This window comes from Lotus japonicus, chromosome 1 (genome assembly GCF_012489685.1).
Source record: "Lotus japonicus ecotype B-129 chromosome 1, LjGifu_v1.2".
In the NCBI taxonomy this organism is placed as follows: domain Eukaryota; kingdom Viridiplantae; phylum Streptophyta; class Magnoliopsida; order Fabales; family Fabaceae; genus Lotus; species Lotus japonicus.
The window spans coordinates 5,289,095-5,311,402 of record NC_080041.1 but is presented as its reverse complement, the minus strand read 5'-3'; the positions used below and the strand labels follow the sequence as shown (position 1 = coordinate 5,311,402).

The 22,308-nt window shown below is 33.9% G+C and overlaps 1 protein-coding gene across 2 annotated transcripts; it reads right to left on the bottom strand.

The window, feature by feature from the left end:
* Positions 1 to 11,325: 11,325 nt before the first annotated feature.
* On the bottom strand, positions 11,326 to 21,995 carry LOC130733183 (probable LRR receptor-like serine/threonine-protein kinase At1g07650). 2 transcript variants are annotated; one of them, XM_057585295.1, is made up of 24 exons: positions 21,595 to 21,995; positions 21,046 to 21,220; positions 19,840 to 19,911; positions 19,677 to 19,745; positions 19,487 to 19,558; positions 18,977 to 19,048; positions 18,793 to 18,864; positions 18,508 to 18,579; positions 18,363 to 18,434; positions 18,208 to 18,282; positions 18,048 to 18,119; positions 17,586 to 17,663; positions 17,428 to 17,493; positions 16,840 to 16,905; positions 16,707 to 16,745; positions 16,539 to 16,594; positions 15,455 to 15,840; positions 15,161 to 15,356; positions 14,324 to 14,470; positions 13,867 to 13,985; positions 13,315 to 13,525; positions 12,983 to 13,223; positions 12,298 to 12,448; positions 11,326 to 11,905 (listed from the first exon to the last, which is right to left on the bottom strand). In XM_057585295.1, the coding sequence occupies exons 1-24, from the start codon at positions 21,710 to 21,712 to the stop codon at positions 11,519 to 11,521; spliced, it is 3,084 nt and encodes a 1,027-aa protein (XP_057441278.1). In that variant the 5' UTR covers positions 21,713 to 21,995; the 3' UTR covers positions 11,326 to 11,518. The 2 variants fall into 2 exon arrangements, with proteins under 2 accessions (XP_057441278.1, XP_057441279.1); XM_057585296.1 differs by lacking the exon at positions 21,595 to 21,995 and having other exon boundaries at positions 21,054 to 21,191.
* Between the last annotated feature and the right edge of the window lie 313 nt (positions 21,996 to 22,308).

Sequence of the window (22,308 nt, the reverse complement as noted above, 5' to 3'; positions counted from 1 at the left end):
ATCATCTTCTAATTTTTTTTATTTTTGAGTTAATTTCTAATTTTGTAAAAATAACTTTTTTTATAAGCCATGTAATATATTAAAATAGGAGTACAAATATTACTTCAACGGCCCAATACACAAAGTAAAGAATTGGTACCAAACGATAAAAATTGGATGCTAACAATAAACTAGAGTATCTGTCATTGTCATGTCAAAGATACAATGAAAAATTTAATTTACAACGTGGTATTCCCACTTAATTCTCATATATGCTTAAACTATTTTGTCATAGTCAGTCACATTGGAATGACATACAGAAAAAATTCCAGACTCACGAGAAGAGCTCATTTGGTGGCTTAGTTAGTGAATCCACGATGCCTTCCAACCACTTTGCATGATAGGTGTATCATTTAGAGACTTTTGCGCGCACCATAAAACTATGATTGTCATTTTATGTAATATATCTTTGTCATTTACCGTCATCCCCTCATCTGGTATTCAATACCTCTCTCAAACTTTTTGTATTGCATATCATAACGGATGGAGTTGTTAAGAATCTTCAAGAAACAATAAATTCTCTGGTTAAAGCATCTGACCTTCCCCAATCTATTCTTATAGTTGGAGTTGGAAATGCGGATTTCACAAACATGGAGGTACTGGATGCTGATAAAGGGCGTAGGTTAGAGAGTTCTACTGGTCGTGTAGCTACACGAGATATAGTTCAGTTAATTTGTCCCTATGAGAGAAGTACAAAGTGGGCAAATCTCTGTTGTGCAAGCTCTTTTGGAAGAACTACCTGTTCAATGGTTTGCTTTGGGATCTAAAAAAAATAACAGCACCATACCAAAGCTATACACATCTGCTTTTTCTGAAATTCCATCAAAATGATATTTATTTGCCACTTCCGGAGCTATATATCCTAGGGTCCCTTTAGCATTAGACACAAAGAAGAAGATATTCTTGGAACACAGCTTGGCAAGTCAAAAATCGTATATCTTTGGAGATCAGTTTTCACATTGACATAATCTTTTAGACAAACATTAGTCAATTCCAATGAAATAATGGCACAGTAATGAGGGAGAAATTCATATATATCTGAAAGATCTTTAGATAAACGAAATCTTCCAAGCAGTTTAAAAAACATCTTTCATCATATTAGAGTATTTTGATTCCTCATGTTCTCTTAAAAGGAATCTGATGAGGGTTGGTTGATTAGGGAGAAATAAGCGGTGGATGGAACGAGGAGAATGGGGTACCAATGATTACAAAGTCCAACCCCAAATATAACACGAATTTTCAGCCACTGAGATCGACTTCTGCTCCCAAATATAAGGTGAACGAATGAATGGTTAAGGAGGAATGGAAGAAATAAAATTAAACAAAAATGAGAAGTCATTCAACGATTACGCAGAAGTGCTTTAGAATTCCAAGCTTGGACCATTGGCTTGAATCCAAAAGAGTATATGTTTAATGTTAACACTAGTATCAAAATATTTACCCTCAACAATACCATATATTTCTAATCTATTTATTTTAAATACTATTGGTCCATTTAAGATGAGGATGGTTTTACACCTAGGGTGATTTAATTTAGATAATTTCTTTCTTTATATACAATATAATTTAACTGAACTTCTCAAGTTAATGTCGAGTATTGACCACTCGATCGTAATGGTTATGCATCTCAAGACTCAGGCGATCAAAGATGAAACCAATGTATTATCATCTATATGTTGTGAGCCCGAATGCACCATTAATGTAAGGGGGTTCAATTAACACTATATATTTTTATTCTGTGCTGAGGTGCGCTCTACAATCTAACTTCTATATACATATGTAAAGGAAACTTGAGGTTTAGGATTAAATACATTAATAAAAAAATTAAATGTCTTTTATTGAATTACATTAAGTAATAACAAATTTTCTTTGTAATAAATATATTAAATAATATAATTAAAACCTGAAAAAAAAAATTGTCAAAAGCTATTCAGCTACTTACATTAAATAATAACACTTGAAATTTTAAAATTTAACTTGAATTTTGCATTAGTGATAAAAATTAACAATTAAAACTAATTAATAATAAATAATTTAGATAAAATAGATCTAAAATTAAAAATAAATTATTACTATTAAATATAATGTATATGTGTATTATTTGAAAATAATATTTAATAAAACATCTTGAAATAGATTTGTTATCTATTAGTAAAATTGACATGAAAAAGAATAACATAAGTATAAAAACTATGACCAAAGATGAATAAATTTAAATTTACTAAATTTTATTTTATGCTATTAATTTTTTTTTATAACAAAACAGATTTAAGCTATTAAATTTATAACTTATAATAATTCTAAAATTTAAAATTAATTTATTGTTCTTGGTCTTGATAGGTGTAATCATCCTATTTGAAAAACTTGACTATATCTCATAACAATTAATTTCGTGATAAAATTATAAATAAAATTTAAGGCTAAAAAGCACTTTTGGCCCCTGATGTTTCAAGTTTGTGCAAACTCTGCCCTACTCTATTTTTGTCGACATTTCTACCCCTTATGTTTTCAAACAGTGCACCGTCTACCCCTCCGTCAGAGGGAGAAGTGATTTTTCACCATTTGAGAAATTGTGGCTCTGCTACTTACCATAAGGAGAGGGAGAAGGAAGAAGAAGAGGATATGAAGTTGAAAGGATGAAGAATATAGATGATATAAATAAAATTGTGTTCATATAAATATCAATTGTCTATGTAGCTCAGCTGGTTATGTGGTGGTTTTGCCACTTACAAGACCTGGGTTCGAATAATTTCCACGTGGTAGGTAAAAAAATTAAAAAAAAAAGCCACGTCAACCCTATTTTTTTAACGTCTGACTAACGGAGGGATAGACGGTGCACTGTTTGGAAACATGAGGGGTAGAAACGTCAACAAAAATAAAGTAGGGGCATAATTTGCACAAACTTGAAACATAAGAGGCCAAAAGTGCTTTTTAGCCTAAATTTAATTACAACTTATTTTTTTGTTACAACTTATTTGATGATATTAAATACTTATTACTTATTTTAAAATACTTCAAATTAACTTTTTTTTTTTATTATTAAATACATAAATTGTTAAATTGTAAAAATAACTTCAAAGTTAATTATTAAATTTAGAAATATTAACTATTTACCCAAACAGAAAACTAATACTATTTAAGAAATTTTCTTAACAGAATTAACTTTTTTTATATTTTATAATAATAAATATTTTAATATTTATTATTTAAATGAAAATAATTTTCATATATAAAACTCATTGGATGAAATACATTAGGCGATGAAACTTACCTACCTTTGTATTAAAATAAATTAAACAATAACAAATTTTCTTTGTAATAAATATGTTAAATAATAAAATTCAAATCTAAAAAAAAGTTTTGAAAAGATATTCAACTACCTACTTTAAATAATAGCATTTATAAACTTGAAAATTTGACTTGAGTTCTAACAAATATTAAGAATTATAATTAATTAATATTAAGATAAAATATTTTAATGAGAGGGTTGTTCTCATGTGGTTTCTCTATTTTAATAATATGTTTTGCTTACGTTCAAAAAAATAATATGTTTTGCTTTATAAAAAAAAGATAAAATATTTTAAAATTAATAAATATTTTAATGAGGTATTTACTATTAACTATAACATATGTTTGCACAAAAAAAACTTTAACATATATATACTTTTTTGATCTATCATATCTCTTAATTGATTTTCCAGTTTCAAATTCATATTTAACTAGAATACAAACCCGCGCTTTGCGCGTTGTAAGAAATGATTTGTGAATTTTCTAAAATAGAAAGTTACATATTATCGTATAAATATAATATAAATATTTTAATGAAATATAGTATTCTGATATTAAAATTTATAATAAAAATTACCATATTGGGAAGAGAAATGAGCTTTTGATTATGAGCCTTTATTCTCAATTAATTATAGGGTTAATCCTCTAATTGGTCCATGTGGTTGTGTCGCCGTCTGAAATTAGTCTCTCCCCGGAAAATTTGAAAATCTAAGTCCTCGCGTTTGGAAAGTGTGTGGAGCAGGTCCTCGCCGGAGTTGGGAGCTCCGGCGAGTGATGATTAGGCTTGCTGAGTAGATTAATGACGCTTATGTGGATTTTTTGAAAAAAATAAAAAATTAATAACACATCAGAAAAAATTTAATTTATTTAAAAAAACAAAAATTATTAACAAAACTAACCCCTATTTTAACAAAACTAAAACAAATGCATCAAATCTAATTAACAAAATTAATTTCTCCCCCAAATTAATCCCAATTCCACCATCAATCTTCAAACCCAAAAATCATCAATCTTCATCAATCTTCAAACCCAGAACCCCACCATCAACCATCAACCTGCAACCTCACCCTCACGGTCTCACCCAACCGCAACCTCAACCTCACCCTCACCCACCTGCAACCTGCAATCTCACCCTCACCCTCAAACCCTCACCCCCACCTTCACGCACCTGCAACTTCACCCTCAAACCCTCCCCCAACCCGCTGCAACCTCATCCCGGCCCACCCCCAAACCCCAACCTGCAATCTCACCCTCACCCACATCCACCTGCAACCTCACCTTCACCCCCAAACAACAACATATTCAGAAACACTGAATAATACCCACAAAAAAACAAAAAAAAAAATAAAGAGTAAATCAGGTTGAAATTCGAATTCAAAGCAGATTTGAAGAGAGGAAGAAGAAAATGGGTGGCAAGCTCAGATCTGCGAAACCCAAAATCGATCCATGAGGGAGGGAGAGGCAAGCTCAGATGTGGGTTTCATTGTTGAGCGTGGGTGCAATGAAGAAAACAGATGGCTCCATGAAGAAGATGGGTTTCGGGTTGGGGTGAGGGGGTAGGGGTGAGGTTGCGGGTTGGGGAGATCTGGGTCCTTTGATGATGAAGAAGATGAAGGAGGAGGGCGGCGGTGCGGCGGAGGGCGAAGGTGCGGCGGTGCGATTTGGATCCTTTGCTAGGTGTGGCGGTGGGATCTGGGTCTTTGATGATGAAGACGAAGGAGGAGATGATGATGAAGCTCATTTCTGGGTGATGATTTTGTGAATTGGGAATTTTTTTGGGTTAGGATTAGGATTAGGATTAGTTAGTTATTTATTTTTTATTTATTTATTATTTTTTTTAATTTTTTTAATTTTTTTTTAATGCCACATCAGAAAAATTTATCTTGTCAGCAAGCTTAATCATCACTCGCCGGAGCTCCCAACTCCGGCGAGGACCTGCTCCACACACTTTCCAAACGCGAGGACTTAGATTTTCAAATTTTCCGGGGAGGGACTAATTTCAGACGGCGACACAACTACAAGGACCAATTAGAGGATTAACCCTTAATTATATAATTGGGTGCGTCACTGTTTATGTAGTTAATTGATGTTTGTAGTAATATATACTTAAGATATTACATCACTTTTGCTTGGTAGAGTTACATACCCTTACAGAGTTATTCAGGCTCAAGGAATTCAATGTCATGATGAAAGTGATGATACTTTTTATGTGTTTCAATGTATATTTATTGACTGAAATGGACATTGGTTCAAATTAGCTTTTTGTAGTTTTAATTGTTGATCCATAGACAGATAATAATAAGCATAAGAGAAAATTATGCTATCAGTCATCAGTAATAATAAAGAGAAATAGATGAGTATGCTTAAAGGAAAGATAACCAAAGAAGCATTATATTTGTGAACATTCATCTCTGAAAAATCTCAATTCTCAAGTCTCAACTACTAACATGTTCATGTGCAACATTGGTCTTTGTTGTCACTCAAACAGTTACATAACTTCAAACAGCAATAAAACTTTATCCTTATTTAAAAAATGAACCAGATGCAAATAAAATCTTAAAAGGTGCTATAAAATTGTCATATTTAATTTATAACCAATTTGAAAACAAACTATTTATACTCCATTTGGCGATGACTTGAGCAGTAGTTGGCAGCACTTGGTTTGGGATAAGCAGGGGAATCTAGAGTGAGTCAGAGTCATGAAGCTTAGTCTTAAGTTGATTGAATAGTTGAAGTGTTGGAATAGCCAAGCCAGGGGCATTAACTTTAAGCCCCTTTTCATTCATCTCAGTTGATATCTGCAAATCAAATTGATTGAAACTGCATTAGAGAGAAGGTAAAAGATGAACAGAACAGAGAATATACTTCTCTTATTGAAGAATACTGTAACTGGTACCAATTCCTTAGCATTCGAGAGAATAGGTCAATCCCACCAAAAAAATTCTATTTCCAGAATGACCCTAACTTACTATTCTCCCTACTTAGAGAAAGGTCATTGAACTACTTTTAACTACCAGCTGTTGTAACTTCCTAACAAACTGACAGTTGGCTCTCTAACTATTAACAAACTAATCAGCTGTAACAAACTAACAGCTAATACACTGCTCAGTCCATTAGCAGCCCCAAATCCAGGCCCATAAGCTCTCTCCTATTTTATCACAATTGTCAGAGAACCACTTATAATAGTTGTTAAGACCACTTAACAAACATAGGAGGGACAAAAATATATTGCCTTACTAAGTCATTTGCTAAAGAACAACATCTTAACAACCATTTCATAAAGCATGTTAGGTTGCACTTGGCTAACATGGGGATATTTGCAGCAAATTGTCCATATTAATCACTTCAAAACATGCAAAATACAAGTCCAAGAAAAATGATCCAAATTATTTGTAAAACATAAAAAATTAGGATATGTGTCATGTAGAAAAAAATGATTTAATCATACAAAACTAATGCACCATGGGTTACTTTTCAAGTGATATGAATGTTGTAGGAGAAGATGCTAATAGGAAAACCTCAGATTAATGTGAAGGAAACTATGGTAGCTTTTGTTAAAGTTGGTTGGACTGTCTTTCTTCTGAATGATCCTAAGAAAGGACAAATCACTACAATTTGTAGATATTGTTGGATTGAGAGCTTATCTTGAACCCACAAATTATATAAAACTATTGTTCCACCTACCCCATAAATTAGATAAAAAAATTGTATGAACCTTGTCTTTAAAACATCTCTCACACATATTGCCACTTCAAACCTGTCATGATGTACCTCATTAATCTGCCCCACCACAGCTTGTATTTTCATCTCTTTCCCATTCTAAATTTCGTCAATTATTTCTAGGGTTTTGGCACTTTCTAATCCCTTTGATGAAGAGAGTCTGACTGGAGCAGCTGCTTAGAATCTTGGAAACTTTATCATAATCTCTTCCTCAGCAATTGGGGTTTAATTACAGTATTAATACAAGTATTAGCAACATCTGTTCAGTATTCTATTTTTCTCTCCGTTATGAACTCCTTCTTACATCCACTCACTCCATGTGCACCTCTCTCACGTTCTATTGATTTCAAGTATCATTGCCATCATCAACAACATGTTCCACACTGCTGCAATAGTAAAAATCTAACCGCACATGCCACCGATAACTATACAAATGTTATGAATACACATTATCAAAATTCAGCTTAGTGATGTGAAAGCAAGGCTAGTATGTTGATCAATTTTTTCAGTTACTAACTTCTCAGGTAAAAGAGAAGATAACTACCTTAATTCAAACCGATGGGAGAATCCACACACACACACACACACACACATATATATATATATATGTGTGTATGTATTTATTGTGGAAAACCTTAAGTTCATCCTGGCCTCATGCATACTTCCCATAAGATGTCCATGCATGAAAAAAAAAAGCATAATTTAGTCTTCTCTCTTCGTTGTATGCTAATCGGATCATCCTCAACCGAGATAACCTTAGTCAGTTTAGTGTTTTTTTCATCATTTTGTATATTTTCTTTTGAAGAGCCTTTCATATGAGCCTTTATATGTGTTAGCTACAATTTCATTTCAAATAATCCAAACTAAGCCAAAATTGACACTAAGGTAAAGCAGCAAGTAGCCCTCTGAATAAAAAAAATGCAGATCTTACTATCTTTTGTAAATGATAACCTCTTGTAATATGAAAACATTCTCCTGAAATAGGAAACTCACCCTAGTCTTGTGCATAATTGAAGTTGGCTCACCATCCTGAAAGTGATAGAGTGCACCATTGAAATCCTTCCCATAAGTATTAAAATAGCACACAACCTTTCATGGTCTTTTACCAAAAGGAAGACAAAATCTGTCTATCAGCAAGGTTGCAAATTATAAGAGGAAATTAATGTCTAAAAATGGTCCATTCCTTGAAACTAATGACAAAGTGATTGTTAAGTACTGAAAAGAATGGGCTTTTGAAGAAATATGGGTGAAGGGTTGTGAAAGGAAGTCATATTCTAAGATGGGTACTCACCGGTTGAAAAGAATGGGCTTTTGCATTATTGAAGTTTTTTATGTTGTTGTTGGGAGAGCTAGAGGCTCGCATTGTTGAAGTCTAAGAGGGTAAAATTCAGAGAAAGAAAGCGTTACAAATAAGAATTGAGAATGGCTAAGAAAGAAAGAAAAGTATATAGAATTGGAAGAGGTGGAAAGCGTTACAAAGGAGAGAGATTCTGGAGAGGGATTGTGTAGCTATGAGGAGAAAGAGACACGTAGGTTTTAAATCTGATGTGGCAAATGTTGATAGTAGTACAGAGAATGAGTTGGCAGCGCCAGAGCTTCCGCTTAAGGATTACTATAGAACTAGACTACGACCCGCGCGTTGCGCGGGCGAATACAACTGAGGTAATTTGTAGTGTATTTATTGTAAAATTCTTTATAATTGTACTGATCGTTGTTAAGACATGGAAATTGAATCACTACAAAACAAATCCTTTTATAGTAAAACAAATCCTTTTTCATTTAGAATTTAAGAATCAACTCTTGAGCCTCCTTTATATCCTGCATGCTGAATAGAAATGAACTATTGAGCCTCCTTCTTTATATCCTGCATAATGAATAGAAATTAATATAATGATAGGGATAGAATAACAAATGGAAAGCTATTTTCCAAATAAAGGAATAAAAAAAGAATAGGTAAAGAGCATGGTTTTCAATTCAGATCTTAACTGTATTGGTTTTGAATAGGTAAAAAGCATTTTCTTTACATATCACACACAACTTATTATAGTTTTCCAGCAGAAGTAATTAGTGAAGAGCTTGAGAAATCATGTTTCCGACTGCCTAACCATTCCTAGCACTGAGTGCTGCAAGCCTGCAACACCTTTAAGCTCATGATCCTCAACCTATAAATGCAACCAGTTTTTCTGAGTTTCGCAAGATATTCCAGCTATATGGGAAAATTGGCAGGCAGAAAAATCTATTATTAACTAAGATCTACAGCCAAATAATTTTGATTATGAATCTCAAAATGTTCAATCATCCATAGAAATTAGAGCTTACTTCTCTAGACATTATCTAGAATACACTAAACTATTCTAAACTGCTATACTTAGGCGGTAGTGAGAAGCCTATAAATAGGAAACCTTATCTATTACTTGAGGTGTGGAGAAGCATTAAAACTTCCCCTCCTGTAAACTTTCTATATCATTTCTAATAAATCACTTTTCATAACTAAACCATGAAAGCCACACGGCTATACCTTCCAGTTTCTAAAAGGTATAACCCGAATCACCTGAAACATTAAAAGTAAAATCACCTTGACTGCCTTCTTCCTTCCCTAACTGATATGGCCAGTAAATCATGTCAATGTAAACTCCAACAAAGATTTATAGGTAATGCTCTAATCATTCAGAAGAGATCCCAATGCATCTAATATGGGAAAAACATGATCATCAAGCACATATATCAGAAAGGCAGTAAACTATGCATTTATCAAATTTGAAATGTAAAAAAAATATTTGATCCAAGGAGTTAATTAGTGATACAAGAAAACCTCTCATCTCCAGTCTCCTCCATATATATTATCAAACTATATTTTAAAGAAAATGAGTACCATGTTTGTGATGCTCTGAGCCACCCGTGTTTCAATCCTTCATTTGAAGCACTAAGAAATCCCACAAGGGGAACCATGTCCATGTAGAGAACTGGCACATTGGTGATTATTTTCAGTAGATAAGAGTTAAACATAAAATGCTCCTATTAGTTTCACTTGAGTGATTTGATAAGAGGGTGACAACAGTAAGAAACAATGGGCATATGAATGTTTCTAATTATCAAAAGGCCATGGGAAGACCATTGGCACTACACCTCGACATGGTTGACTATGTGTGCATCAAATTAAAGGGTTTCAGTTCCACCTATTCCGCACTCGATGTCATAAATCATAATCCAACAGACTATGCTATCTATACAACAATAGTTAAGATGAAGGGATACTTACTGTAAGAAACATTGGGATGACGTAAACTTGAGTCCTACGCGCGCGGCTACATCTTGCAATCAGAGGCAGGACAAATTTACTAAAATTACAAAGTGTGTTGAGATTGTATTTGTATGTGGCTAGCACCAGAGAATCAATTGAAGGAAAAAACTAAGGTTGAGGTTGGGGAATGAAATTGATTACCTACCGTCGTTTGTGGGCTGTGCATTGTGCAGAGAGAACAGAGCAATGTCGTTGTTGTTGTAGCCATTTTTTTATCCGAAGAAGAACTGGGTATTAAGGCTATAGTACGGATTGAGGAACGATTTCTATCGCAGTGACCATGTAAAAGCATGAGAGGGAGCTTAAAGGGGTGTTTTACGTTGGATGGGGAATACAAAAGTCACGATGGATAGTCACGTTTGAATGGGTTCATTCCTTGCAGTAAGAAGATTTCAAGCTTGTTAGAGATGGGAGCTGACACCTCAGCTTAAAACATGATGTGGCAAATTTTAATATAGGCGCGCTTCAGAATTACTATATTATAATAAAAGATAATAGATAGATAGATAGATTATGACGTGGTAAATCAGTGGTTTCTAATTGGATGACTGTATAAACTTTTTCTTACACGGTAAGTGCATATTAATTAAACCCAATAATATATTTTTTTTTTTTGTCCTTTGGCCACCCGTCTCCACTGGGGAAATGAGACTAATTTGGCTCAGGATACGGTAGTGATGCCCCTGCCCACAAAGGTATTATTTTTTACCTCAGAGGGAATCGAGCCCCGGCCAGAAGTCTAAGTCTAGGCGAAATCCCTTAAGGAAATGCACATTCACCACCAACTCAGATTGTACCTTGTGACTCAAGGCCATTGGCAGCTTTCAAGAGCCAACGAAAGCTTACGAGTGGAGTGGTCCAAGAGAACTTGTTTAGTGTGTGGGACTTGCCTCTTTGCTATCCGGTTTGCATAGACTCTATCTCCAAATCAATAGAGAACAAAGATTTTGTCACGTTAATTCAAATGTGAATCGGTGTTGAAATCCAAATATAAATGTACTTAATGTTTTGGATTTGAGTTAGAATGTGTCAAAATCATGGCGCTGCCAACTTCTTGGGGCTAGGGTACAAGGAATTATGAAGAAAACACTCTACAAAGCTATTAGCTTAAATTTCTTTTACCTTTTTTGCACTAAATTAAATACATTTGAGTGAGTTAGGAAACTATCTTCACTTGTCTGATCCATTTGAGTGAGTTTTTACAAGACGGTAGCTCTCTTCTGTTTCAACATGAGAGCTAGAGGAATCAGTATACATACTAGGTATTGACATGCTTTGAGTTCCACTTGGATTCTGCCAGAAGTGATTTCTGATACTCTTGTGTTTGGAACTGGAACTAACAGCTGAATATCCCGGATCAGAAAGTAGATCCTGAATGTCAGTCCAACCTTCAAGCATGCTCACAACTTGGCACATTGTTGGTCTAAGTGTTGGAGATGCATTAGTACACAATAGAGCCACATTTAGCATTACCATGACCTCTTCAGTTGAATTTTCAGAACCCAAATCTGGATCAACCAGCTCCAGAAGATTTCCTCTTTCTTGCAAAACATAGGCCTGAAAGATATTCAAATTTCACACTGGATTAACTCTTAATCAAAAGATTACTGACATCAACCAATTTATGTGTATGAATTTAAATGAAACTATGATGGACTGAGGATATAAATCAGCACAAAAATGTGAAGTGGAAAGAATCAAAAAATCAGATTGATTAGGTAGCAGATTCTACATAACATCTGTGCAAAGCTCTCAGTGTGTTCGGTTAGAAAAATGGAAAAACACACATCCTAACACACAAACATAGAAACAAGATTTTGTCATGTTGAATTCAATGTGGATCAGCGTTGGGTAGGTTCAACAGAAATTCAGCCATATGCCCAACAGGAAATGTATGTCTCATCTCTAAGGAAGAAACATGAAAGAAGTTGTGATTCAGCTCTAGTTACCCAATCAAGAAGGTAAACAAAGTCCTCATTTGGCCTGTAATTTGTATTGCATTTTCCGCTGACAATTTCCAATGCAACCACCCCGAAGCTATAAACATCTGCTTTATCAGTTAAATAGCCACGCATTGCATACTCAGGAGCCATATAACCACTGCAAAAAGACAACAAACATTTAGATGGAAATTACCTTTGAAATAAAAAATAGAAGCAGGTTATGACATACTAGAGCAAATAAAAACATTAGGATGATATAGACTTATAGGGCTTACTTTATTCCCTTCTCAGTTTTCTGAATTTAAAAACTATTTTTCAGAAACAATTTTTAAAACCTGTTTTTCAAGAAAAAATACTATATGAACGAGATGTTTTACAGAAAGACATGTTTAAAACTAAAACTAAAAACAGAAAATATCTGACGTATTTTGAGATTCAAGTTTTAAAAACTAAAATAAAAAAGTTGCTTTTTTAAGAGTAGTTTTTGTAAACAGTTCATATGAAATAGAGTTCTCTTTTTCTGTCAAACTAAAAACTGTTTTTAAAATAATAATCAAACAGCCCACAAACTTCATTCTTTCACTTTCCATTACAAACAAGTGGTGAAGCTTCACTCAAAACCACTATGAAGATTGCAACACCATATTGACTTGGAAAACAAGAGAAGTAGCAGCAAACATGATGAACTTACATTGTTCCTGCAATCCGGGTGCTAACATGGGTTTTGTCATCTTCAATAAGTTTTGCCAAACCAAAATCTGAAACTTTGGCATTAAAATCCTTGTCAAGCAACACATTGCTTGCTTTTATATCCCTATGTATGATTTTTATTCTGGACTCTTCATGGAGATACGCCAAAGCTTTAGCTATACCAATGCAAATTTTCTTCCTTGTTGACCAGTCCAGTTTCCTTCTGTTCTCTGGATCCTTCCCTGTATGTATTGGAAGAAAGATAATCAATAAGTTGTCACATATTTATTTTAAATTTTAAGTAAGGCTAAGGTTATTCATTATGAACATTACCAAAAAGAATTCGAGATAGACAATTATTTTCCATGTACTCATATATCAATATTAGCTGGTTCCCCTCCACACAGCATCCAAAAAGCTTAACAAGATTGGGATGTTGAAGTCCAGATATCATTCCTATCTCATTCACAAACTCACGGTTTCCTTGCTTAGATTTTGAAGAGAGCTGCTTCACTGCAATTACTGAGCCATCAGATAGTAGGCCCTGCAGCATGAACAAGTTATACTTTTGGATTGTATTATAATTACAAAGAAACTCATTTGGGAACTTCAAATTTAAATCATGTGTTAGAACATAGAAATATAATATAAAAAATCATCCAAATGTCTTCATCCAAGAACGTAAACTTTTAGAATAGTTATCAGAACCTATGTGACTAAGTGGTCTAGAGTTGAATTCTTGTTACCCTCGTTATTGTAATAAAAAAGCCTCTGGAGTAGTTCGTCATGACAGTATGGGGATATAGTACATATTACATAACATTAAGTATGTCCTGTATAATAAACCGTAAGGGAGAATAGGTATCTTGAGGAAGATCAAAATACCTTGTAAACAGAACCAAAGCCGCCTTCTCCAATTTTATTTGCTGCATCAAAGTTCTTGGTTGCTGCTTTGATTTGTCTTAAAGTAAATAATCCTGTCTGCAGATCCATACCTCTAAGCTCTGGAAGAAAAAGGAAATTTGTTCAACAAGAAATTTTATAACTTGTTCAGTTTCTCTACAACATCTGTTACTATATTTCTTTTTATCTCATATCCATTAATATACTCTCCTGTGTTCTCCTCAAGCCTTGACTATGGTGAAATGGAAAAATATCTTCAATAAAAAATCTTGTATATAAGTAAAGTATTGCACTGTTTGACATTTGAATACTTTTATAGATATAATTATTGAAGGAGCTTATACCAGTACTGCTTGGATACAAAAAAGAAGTATGCTATGTTGGAAGCAAAATATAACATTTATCTAAAAAAATGGAGAACTTGGTGGCATAGTCGTACCTCTATATACTGGATCCTTGCCTCCTAACCATCCGTTCCTCCTCATGATACCTAGAAGTATAAGAACAACAACTAAAACGCCAGCGACTATGCTAGCTGCCAGTATGACTGTAGTTCTGCTGCCATGCTCTGACGGTGGCTTAAAATCTGTGAAAGGGAAAAGTATCTATGTATAGCTTTTGTAGAAATGAACAACAAAAACTAGCAAAAGGTAGACATAAAAGGGTGAAATCTCCCTTTTCCTGCATATTTTAGTTTCTTTAAAACTAATTAGTTAGAAGTTCACAAATAATAGCCTGGTCTAAGTTGATTTTCTTTTTTCTATTTACTTGTCAGCTAGAGTTTGAATCAATCTCTAGTTGGAGATGCATACACTTTATGAAGATTCTGTTTTCTATAAAACTTCTTTGAATCCACACATATTATGTTAGGCTAGCACTTTTTATTCTCTCCATAATAGACAACTGAAACATTGTATAGACAGATCTTGCAACACTAGTTCAACAACTGTAATGAAAAACCATATTATCGGACAGCATTATCCTATGCAGGGACGGAACCAGAAAAAATGAGCAAAGGGTGAAGGAAATTTAACTGGAAAAGATAGTATAAGAATTTTAGGGGGCGAATACAATATTTGATTACTACTTTATTAAGAAAAAAAGTTCTATTGAGGATTTCCCCATTTTTATAGCACCTCGGTCCGTCCCTGATCCTATATAGTATAATTCACAATGTCATTTTATGGTTTCACATCAAGCTCCAGTTTCCCTCAAGCTTAGGCTTATCAACTCAGATAGAACACAAAGTAACCAAAAGATGTAGGATATGACTTACTAGAATCTAATGAAATGGCAGATATTAGAGGGCCATAAACTCCTCTAGTTGGTATGCCAGTGGTTCCTTTTCCAGCCCAGTAAAAGAAAATCTTCAGAGTATTATCTGTGACACTAGCATTAAATCTCTTCACTATTGGCTTACCAGTAGCACCAGCTTCCCTTTGTATATCGAAGTCTCTCAGCACCAATTTACCCTTAATTTAAGCACATAATAACACATTCCATCTACATCAGTACACAACTCAGCATGAATCAATTATTTAGCATCATGCGCAAATCGCGTACTAGTTACCTGGATGTAAACATCAAATACGCGCCTCCCGAGGCTGCTTAATGACCTATCATTGGTGAAAATAATCTCTGCAAAGTGAAGCTTTACAGTGTAGTTTCCATTTATAAGGCAGAGGCCATAGTAAGTGAGAGCAAGAGGAGAAACACGTGCTGTAGTGTAAAGTTGTGAATTATGTGCAGAGACATTGAGAAGTCTTGAAGTGTTGGTCACAATATAGGAATCAGAGTCAATATCATTGTCCATGAAGTTCCCAGTGCTACTAAAAGCCCAAGCTGGACCAGTATAATAAAACGTTGCAGCGCCTTTTCGTTCTTTGTCAGCTTCGTAAATCTGACCACTAATATTTGCTTCATTACCACCGCAGTTAATGAGCAGAGAGTAATGATCTGTTGAAACAAGAATGCCAAACAGGATTGAAAAAGGAAAGAATACGTAATGAAAAATCTTGCAAAGACAGTAAAAATGTAAAATTCACAAAGCACCAACCATAATTTCTTTTTAAATTTTTAAGATTTTAGTTTATGTACATGAATTCATTTAATAAGATGTCATTAGAATCAAAAAATGGTTCTCTTCTGATAAAAATGACTGCATACATAATGATCTTCCAGTTTTAAGTTGCTTATAACATGTTTGGATTGACTTAACTTTCCTTAGAATTAATTCAGAAACCCAGAAGTTACTTCAGAATCAATTGTAGAAGAAGGATTTCCGAACATGCACTTGGAATAGTCAACTTTTTTTATTCCAAACAATTGGAATATGAGAAAATTAATCTTACTGTTTTGAATAAAAAACAGATGTATTCTTATTTCTTTCAAAGAGGAAATTATCCTTGTGACCTTGTTTGATTTTCATTGAATTTCTGAACAGCTCTGAGATGACCATAAGCAAAGTAGAACTAACCAATGAACTTTAATATTAAAAGAATCAAAAGCAAAGACTATATCTTAATCTTTCTTTTATTATGTAATCAAGTTAGTAACTTGAGTTGATAATTTCTTGTAACGTAATTCTGATCACTAATTAAAGTAGCTTATTAGATAAAAGTAACTTAAAATCTGTAATATAGAGTCTCACTTACATTTGCTAACTGAAGCAGGGCATGGAAAGTTTTTTAGGCATGAATAAATCTTATTTCTGCAACAAAGTCAGAAACTTAAGGTTATATACTAGCGCTACAACCAAAGAATTTATTTTTTTGAACAGAAAAAAGGTGAGAAGACTTCATATTCCAAGCACAATAGCTTACTGTTTGTCCACAAATGAAGAGTAGCTCTCTACAAGGTTTCTGGAAAAATAACAAAAAGAAAAAAATGTCACATACTGATAATTATTAACACTCATGGACAACAAATACAACTCAAATCTTCAATAAAACTTACACACTCCCTCGTGGACATTCATTTGGACTTGACATATCTCGGGTGAAGTTATTGTAAGAGACATCACTGTACACCAAAATATATACAGCTCATGTTACTTACAAGAGTCATGATCTAACTTCGGTTATATCATAAATTGACTATATGTAGACATCAATTGATTGAAGTTCCTAGAGAATATCAACCATCTAACTATAATTTTTTAAAAATATTTTTTTTGTCTAATCAGGTATCCTCCACAGAAGGCAATCTTGTTCGAGCCAGGAACATTCACATCTGGGTGGAGCTAGCTCTCCCAGCGGTGATAGTTTCCATCCACAAGACTTGAACTCGAAACCTTTCTTAAGGGGAATGAAACATGTACCAATAAAACACATCAAGCTATTTGTTGAAAATGCTCGAATTGGATTTGTTGAAAATTTGTTTTATGGTAGAATTCATGCATCATTTTATCATCTACCTGACCCAACAAATCTTAGCTTCTTGCTCTTCTACATGCTCTAAAATCTATCAAGAATAAGTGAAAAAGAAGCAATATTAAGATGGAAGATCGAAAATTGAAACATAACTACTCAGAATTTAACATACATATTTCTGTTATTTCCAAGGACCCATCCAGGTATAGTCCCTGATAGCTTGTTCCCAGTAAGATACCTGCATTATTTAACAGAAATTCTGCTTCATCAGAAATGGAAATGAGATGTTTCAACTTCCAATAGCACATTTTGCTCAATCTGTCCACTCACATGAAGTCCACTTTCACTTTGTCAAGTTGGCCAAAAGACCCAGGCATCTTTCCACTCAAGCTATTGAAACTCAAATCTCTACAGCAATGGAGATAAATAAATTAGCTTGTTTCATAAGACAAAAGGGTTAATTGAAAAAAAGAAGCACTCTATCCTTTTATTTCCAAAATATAAAAGGACTTTTTTCATGCCCCCGAGTCCTAGAATTTTTTGCTTAACTCCTTTGAAAGAAGTTCTGTGCTAATTAATAAATCCCTATCTCATTGCTATAAGCAAAGTTATAACAATCATTGACCTACAAAATCTTGCACCTAAAAAAACATTATTTCAGTATGAACAAGTAATCATGGAATTGATGCTGTGATCATGTTATTTAATGATATCTTCTCAATAGAACATGATCCTCAAAAGTAATTTATCAAGTTACCCCAACTCATGAATGTCCTTTGTAGAATTACTTACAGCACTTTCAGTTTTTCCATCCTCCCAATATACTCCGGGATCTCTCCTTTAATCAAGCACTTCCTTAGTATCCTGCATTATGATGTCCAAGTAAAATATAGGTCATTTTTAAGAAGACTTTAAGAAGAAAGAAAAAAGGCATTTAAGTCATTGAACTCACAGTGTCTTCATGGATTTCATATTACTTAGTGGTGGGAAGACAAAGCTTTTATTACCTTTCAGGTCACTTATCCTCCTAAGTATCAAAGTACAAACAAAACAATTACGAGATGTATTCATCTTCTATATAAATAAAATTAAGTGTGAAAAGCATACAAATCACTTAATCTTGTCAAGGCAGAAATGCTAGTAGGTATGGGGCCCTCAAAAGAGCAACCATGAATTTGCCTGTAACAAAAAAAAAGGGATATGAGAACTATATAAACAAACACATTGAGAAAGAACTAGGTAGGAAGCTTACAGCTTTTCAATCAGTACCCATTTGCTAATGAAATTAGGTATCTTCCCAGAGAAACTATTATCGCTTATCCTCCTAGTATATGCTTCCATAAGGTTAGTTGTTATGCAAAGAAATGACCAAATTTAAATGAAACACCAATAGAAGAACAAAGGAGATAAAATGGGTTAGATAATGTATAATTACGTAGTTCATTCATCTATTCCTATCAGATGATTACCATGTGCTAGAAGATGTCAAAATTTGTTGATTCAAAAGTTGTTAGGAAAGAACAAAGTGAAGACTTACAAATCAGTCAACTTAGTCAGCTTGGAAAGTGATGATGGCAATGCTCCTGTGAATCCATTTGATGACAGAACGCTAAACAAACATGATTTATTAATGTCAAGACTAGAGAATAATATGTTAAGGGGAAATAGAAGCAGATACATTGTGATTCCAATAAGCAGTCAAAGAAGTTCAGAAGAATTACAGTTTTTCTAAGTTGGTCAACCTTCCAATCTCCAATGGAATGTGGCCCCAAAGTAGATTTCCTTCAATACTCCTGTAACACTCATACAAATTTGTTATTTAAACAAAGCAGCATGCATAAATTGGAAACTAAAATAAGCTCGCAATCAGGGAGGGAACTGCATGTATGAAAAATGGGTCAGTCGCCCCCAAGAGAAAAAAATCCTTAATAAAATAGTGTTCAAGTGTTATATTTGCTTCGCTTAAAATTTTTATACTGCCTCATCCAATTATTCATTGTTGATTTTGCTTAATACGTGTTAAAATTTCACCCCTCTTACTCATTTCTCCTGGTTTCATCCCTGCTCGCAATCCTATAGCACCTTGACAACAAATGCATATCTATTTTCCTGATTCTTTACTGCTTTTCTTTTAAAAACATCGGATTTGTGACTGAGTCTCAATGAGTCAATAGATAAGTGTGCTCATAAACACAATTTACACGAAAAATAAGGAAATAATTTTAACATACAGGTTTCTGAGGGTTGTAATGTTGGTGAGAACTTTAGGGAATGGCCCTGACAATCTGTTTCCCATAAAAGAGCTGCATATTCAATTAACAAAAATCTTTAGTGTCATTGTCACATTGTTAACTTGAAAAAAAGAAAAAATTCAAGAGGCAATGCAGAGAAACCAAAGGGTGCACAGCAGAAAGTTCTTACAGATCCTCCAAACGCATGGTATTCCACTGTTGAGGTATAGAACCAGTGAGGTAATTACGACTAAGGTCTCTGTTTGGAAGTGCAAGACAAAAATCAGTGTCCTTCATTTCATATTGGTACATAAGAGAATCAGAGTTTCAAAGCTGAGGTTTGGTTATCATACAATTGTCTGAGATAACGAAGCTTGGAAAACTCTGGTGAAAGAGTACCAGACAGATTCTGAGACTTCAAGGATCTGTTGATTTACAATATGAAGTAAAAAGCAGAAAAATTAATCTATGTGGTTTGCCAACATTATTATTGCCAGATATCCAAGAATCCTATGAATAAATAAATGCAGTACATCAAAAAATTTACACCTCCATTTTACACCAAATTTAGGAGTACAATGTTTTGAATATAACCAATCAAAATGTGAAGATAATTTGATTATGCCTATAGGTAATATTATGTTCATGCTAAAATTAGCCAGCATAGGAAGTCTTCCCAAAAAAAAATTAATGGAGAAGTTAACCCAAGTATGATTTCTAGTTTACTCAAGTACTTTTTTTGTTGAAATCCAAATACATTTTGTTCAACGTTCATGAAAGAACAAAATGTATCTGGTATACCATTTACAATTGTTTGAACAATAATTGATCAATACTTTACAACTAATCACTCTGTAGTCCGTACTAAACACAACTTCTTTTCATTCAAATAAAAAAGACAACAGTTTGATGAAACAAAAAAAATAAATAGTTTGAAGTAAAACAATAATTACACCTCAGAAGATGAAAATAAAAAATTAACAGAAAAGGTGATCAGAAGAAACAAAAGAACATTATTTTTACCCTTAACAAATAAAAAGAAATAGACAGCACATCCTTTTCAAAGTCAAAGATATGCAATTCACATTGGTAGGATGGTTCATGGTTTGATGAGATTTATTAATTTTTAATTGAGTTTCATATCTCATTCTCATTTAGACCAATAGGGAGCAGAGAAAAAAAAAGTAGCACTTTGACATTACGTGTATGGATATATCACTGCAAATATTCTAATTGGAGTTGAAAATAATTCACTGCCCAACCAAGCAAACATTTTTCTTAAAAAGTAAAAATTACACTCTGCTCTTTTTTATTTAAAAAAATACTGTCTGTAATTGCAGCACGTGAACTTGTGTCGGCTTGAAGATTAATTAAACTCAAAAAGCATGTGAAAGATTAATTAATTGAAACTGAAGAAAATACTCAAAAACCACACATGATTTGATGTGATTTTGGAATTTTTTCAAAGCAGAAAGAATCTGTGAGATGAGAATTGAACCAAAAAAACTTGGTGTGAACAGAGAGGAGAGGACATGGGAAAGAAGAGAAGAGGCCAGTACATGCTTACAACATGGCAAGAAGAACTGTGATTGAAGGAGCAATCACACATCACAAAGCTCTCAAAGCCTTTCCTATCATCTGAAACATTCCACTTCCCTTTTCCACTGCAAGGATCCACCCCAAAGTCCCAGTCTTTCTTCCCAAGTTTGTTGCCTATCTCCTTCAATGCCTTCACTGCAACCACAACAATTATTAAGCATAAAAAACCATTCAAATGAATCAATATTGATATCACATAGCAAAGAAAAAACTAGACAAACATGTGCCTAGCAGCTAAGACCAAATAATCAAATCTGTGATTGTTTTTCTTCCTTGTCCAAAGAATAGAAAGTAAATGTTCAAATGACCTTGGGATTGGGAAAGTAACTAATCTTATGAATTGATTCAGTTAAGAATGACCCAGATGAGATTTTCATCAATAAATCTGATCTAAGCTTTAAAAAACACTTCTTTTTGTCAATTCTAATTCTGGGGGGTGTTAATCACACTAGAAAGAGAAAGCAAGTGAATTTAAAAAACAAGTGTAAGAAGAATGGCTTTTATTTTACCCTCTTCAGTGTTGAGCTTGGGTGTGGCTGCAGAGGCTAAGTGTGACAGGAAAATTAAGGAAGTGGAACCTAGGAGAAGAAGAAAGAGCATCCTAGGATGCCCCAAATTGTGGTCCATGGAAATGTTTTCACTCTTTGGAGTGGTGAACTATGGTTGTTCAAGCAGAGCAGGAACAGAGGAGCAGAGGGAGTGAGAGGGTGGCTATGTATGAGAATGTATCAGTGACTAAGCTAAGATGAGGATACAAGTTAGAATTGAATTGGGTTGCATCAATGGGGTAGTGAATGATGCTACGTACTGTGCTTTGTTCGGGCTGGGAGCATGGGACAAGAATGAAAATGAGACAAAACCAATATAATAATGAGAGTTAGATTGCCAAATTTGAAGTGGCAATTTGCAAGGAGGAGGAGTGCCATTGGGATCCTAGCGCGTCTGAAAATGTGGGCTGTAATTTAGGATTGTGGCTTTAGTTTTTGATTTTCAGTTAATTCTCTCTTTGATCTTTTTTTGTGTAAGACTCACTATCAATCATTTATGGGAGCTAACTTTATTTGAGACGGAAACATTTACATTTTGACGAGGTTAGCTTTTTTGGCGAGCCAGTTCTCCCTACAAGGATTAGATTTTTCACCGAACAGTATTAAAAATCGTATGAGCATGAAGTGCCTTGTTGAGGAACGCAAGTTTGAAAAAATCCCTCCGAGGATCATAAT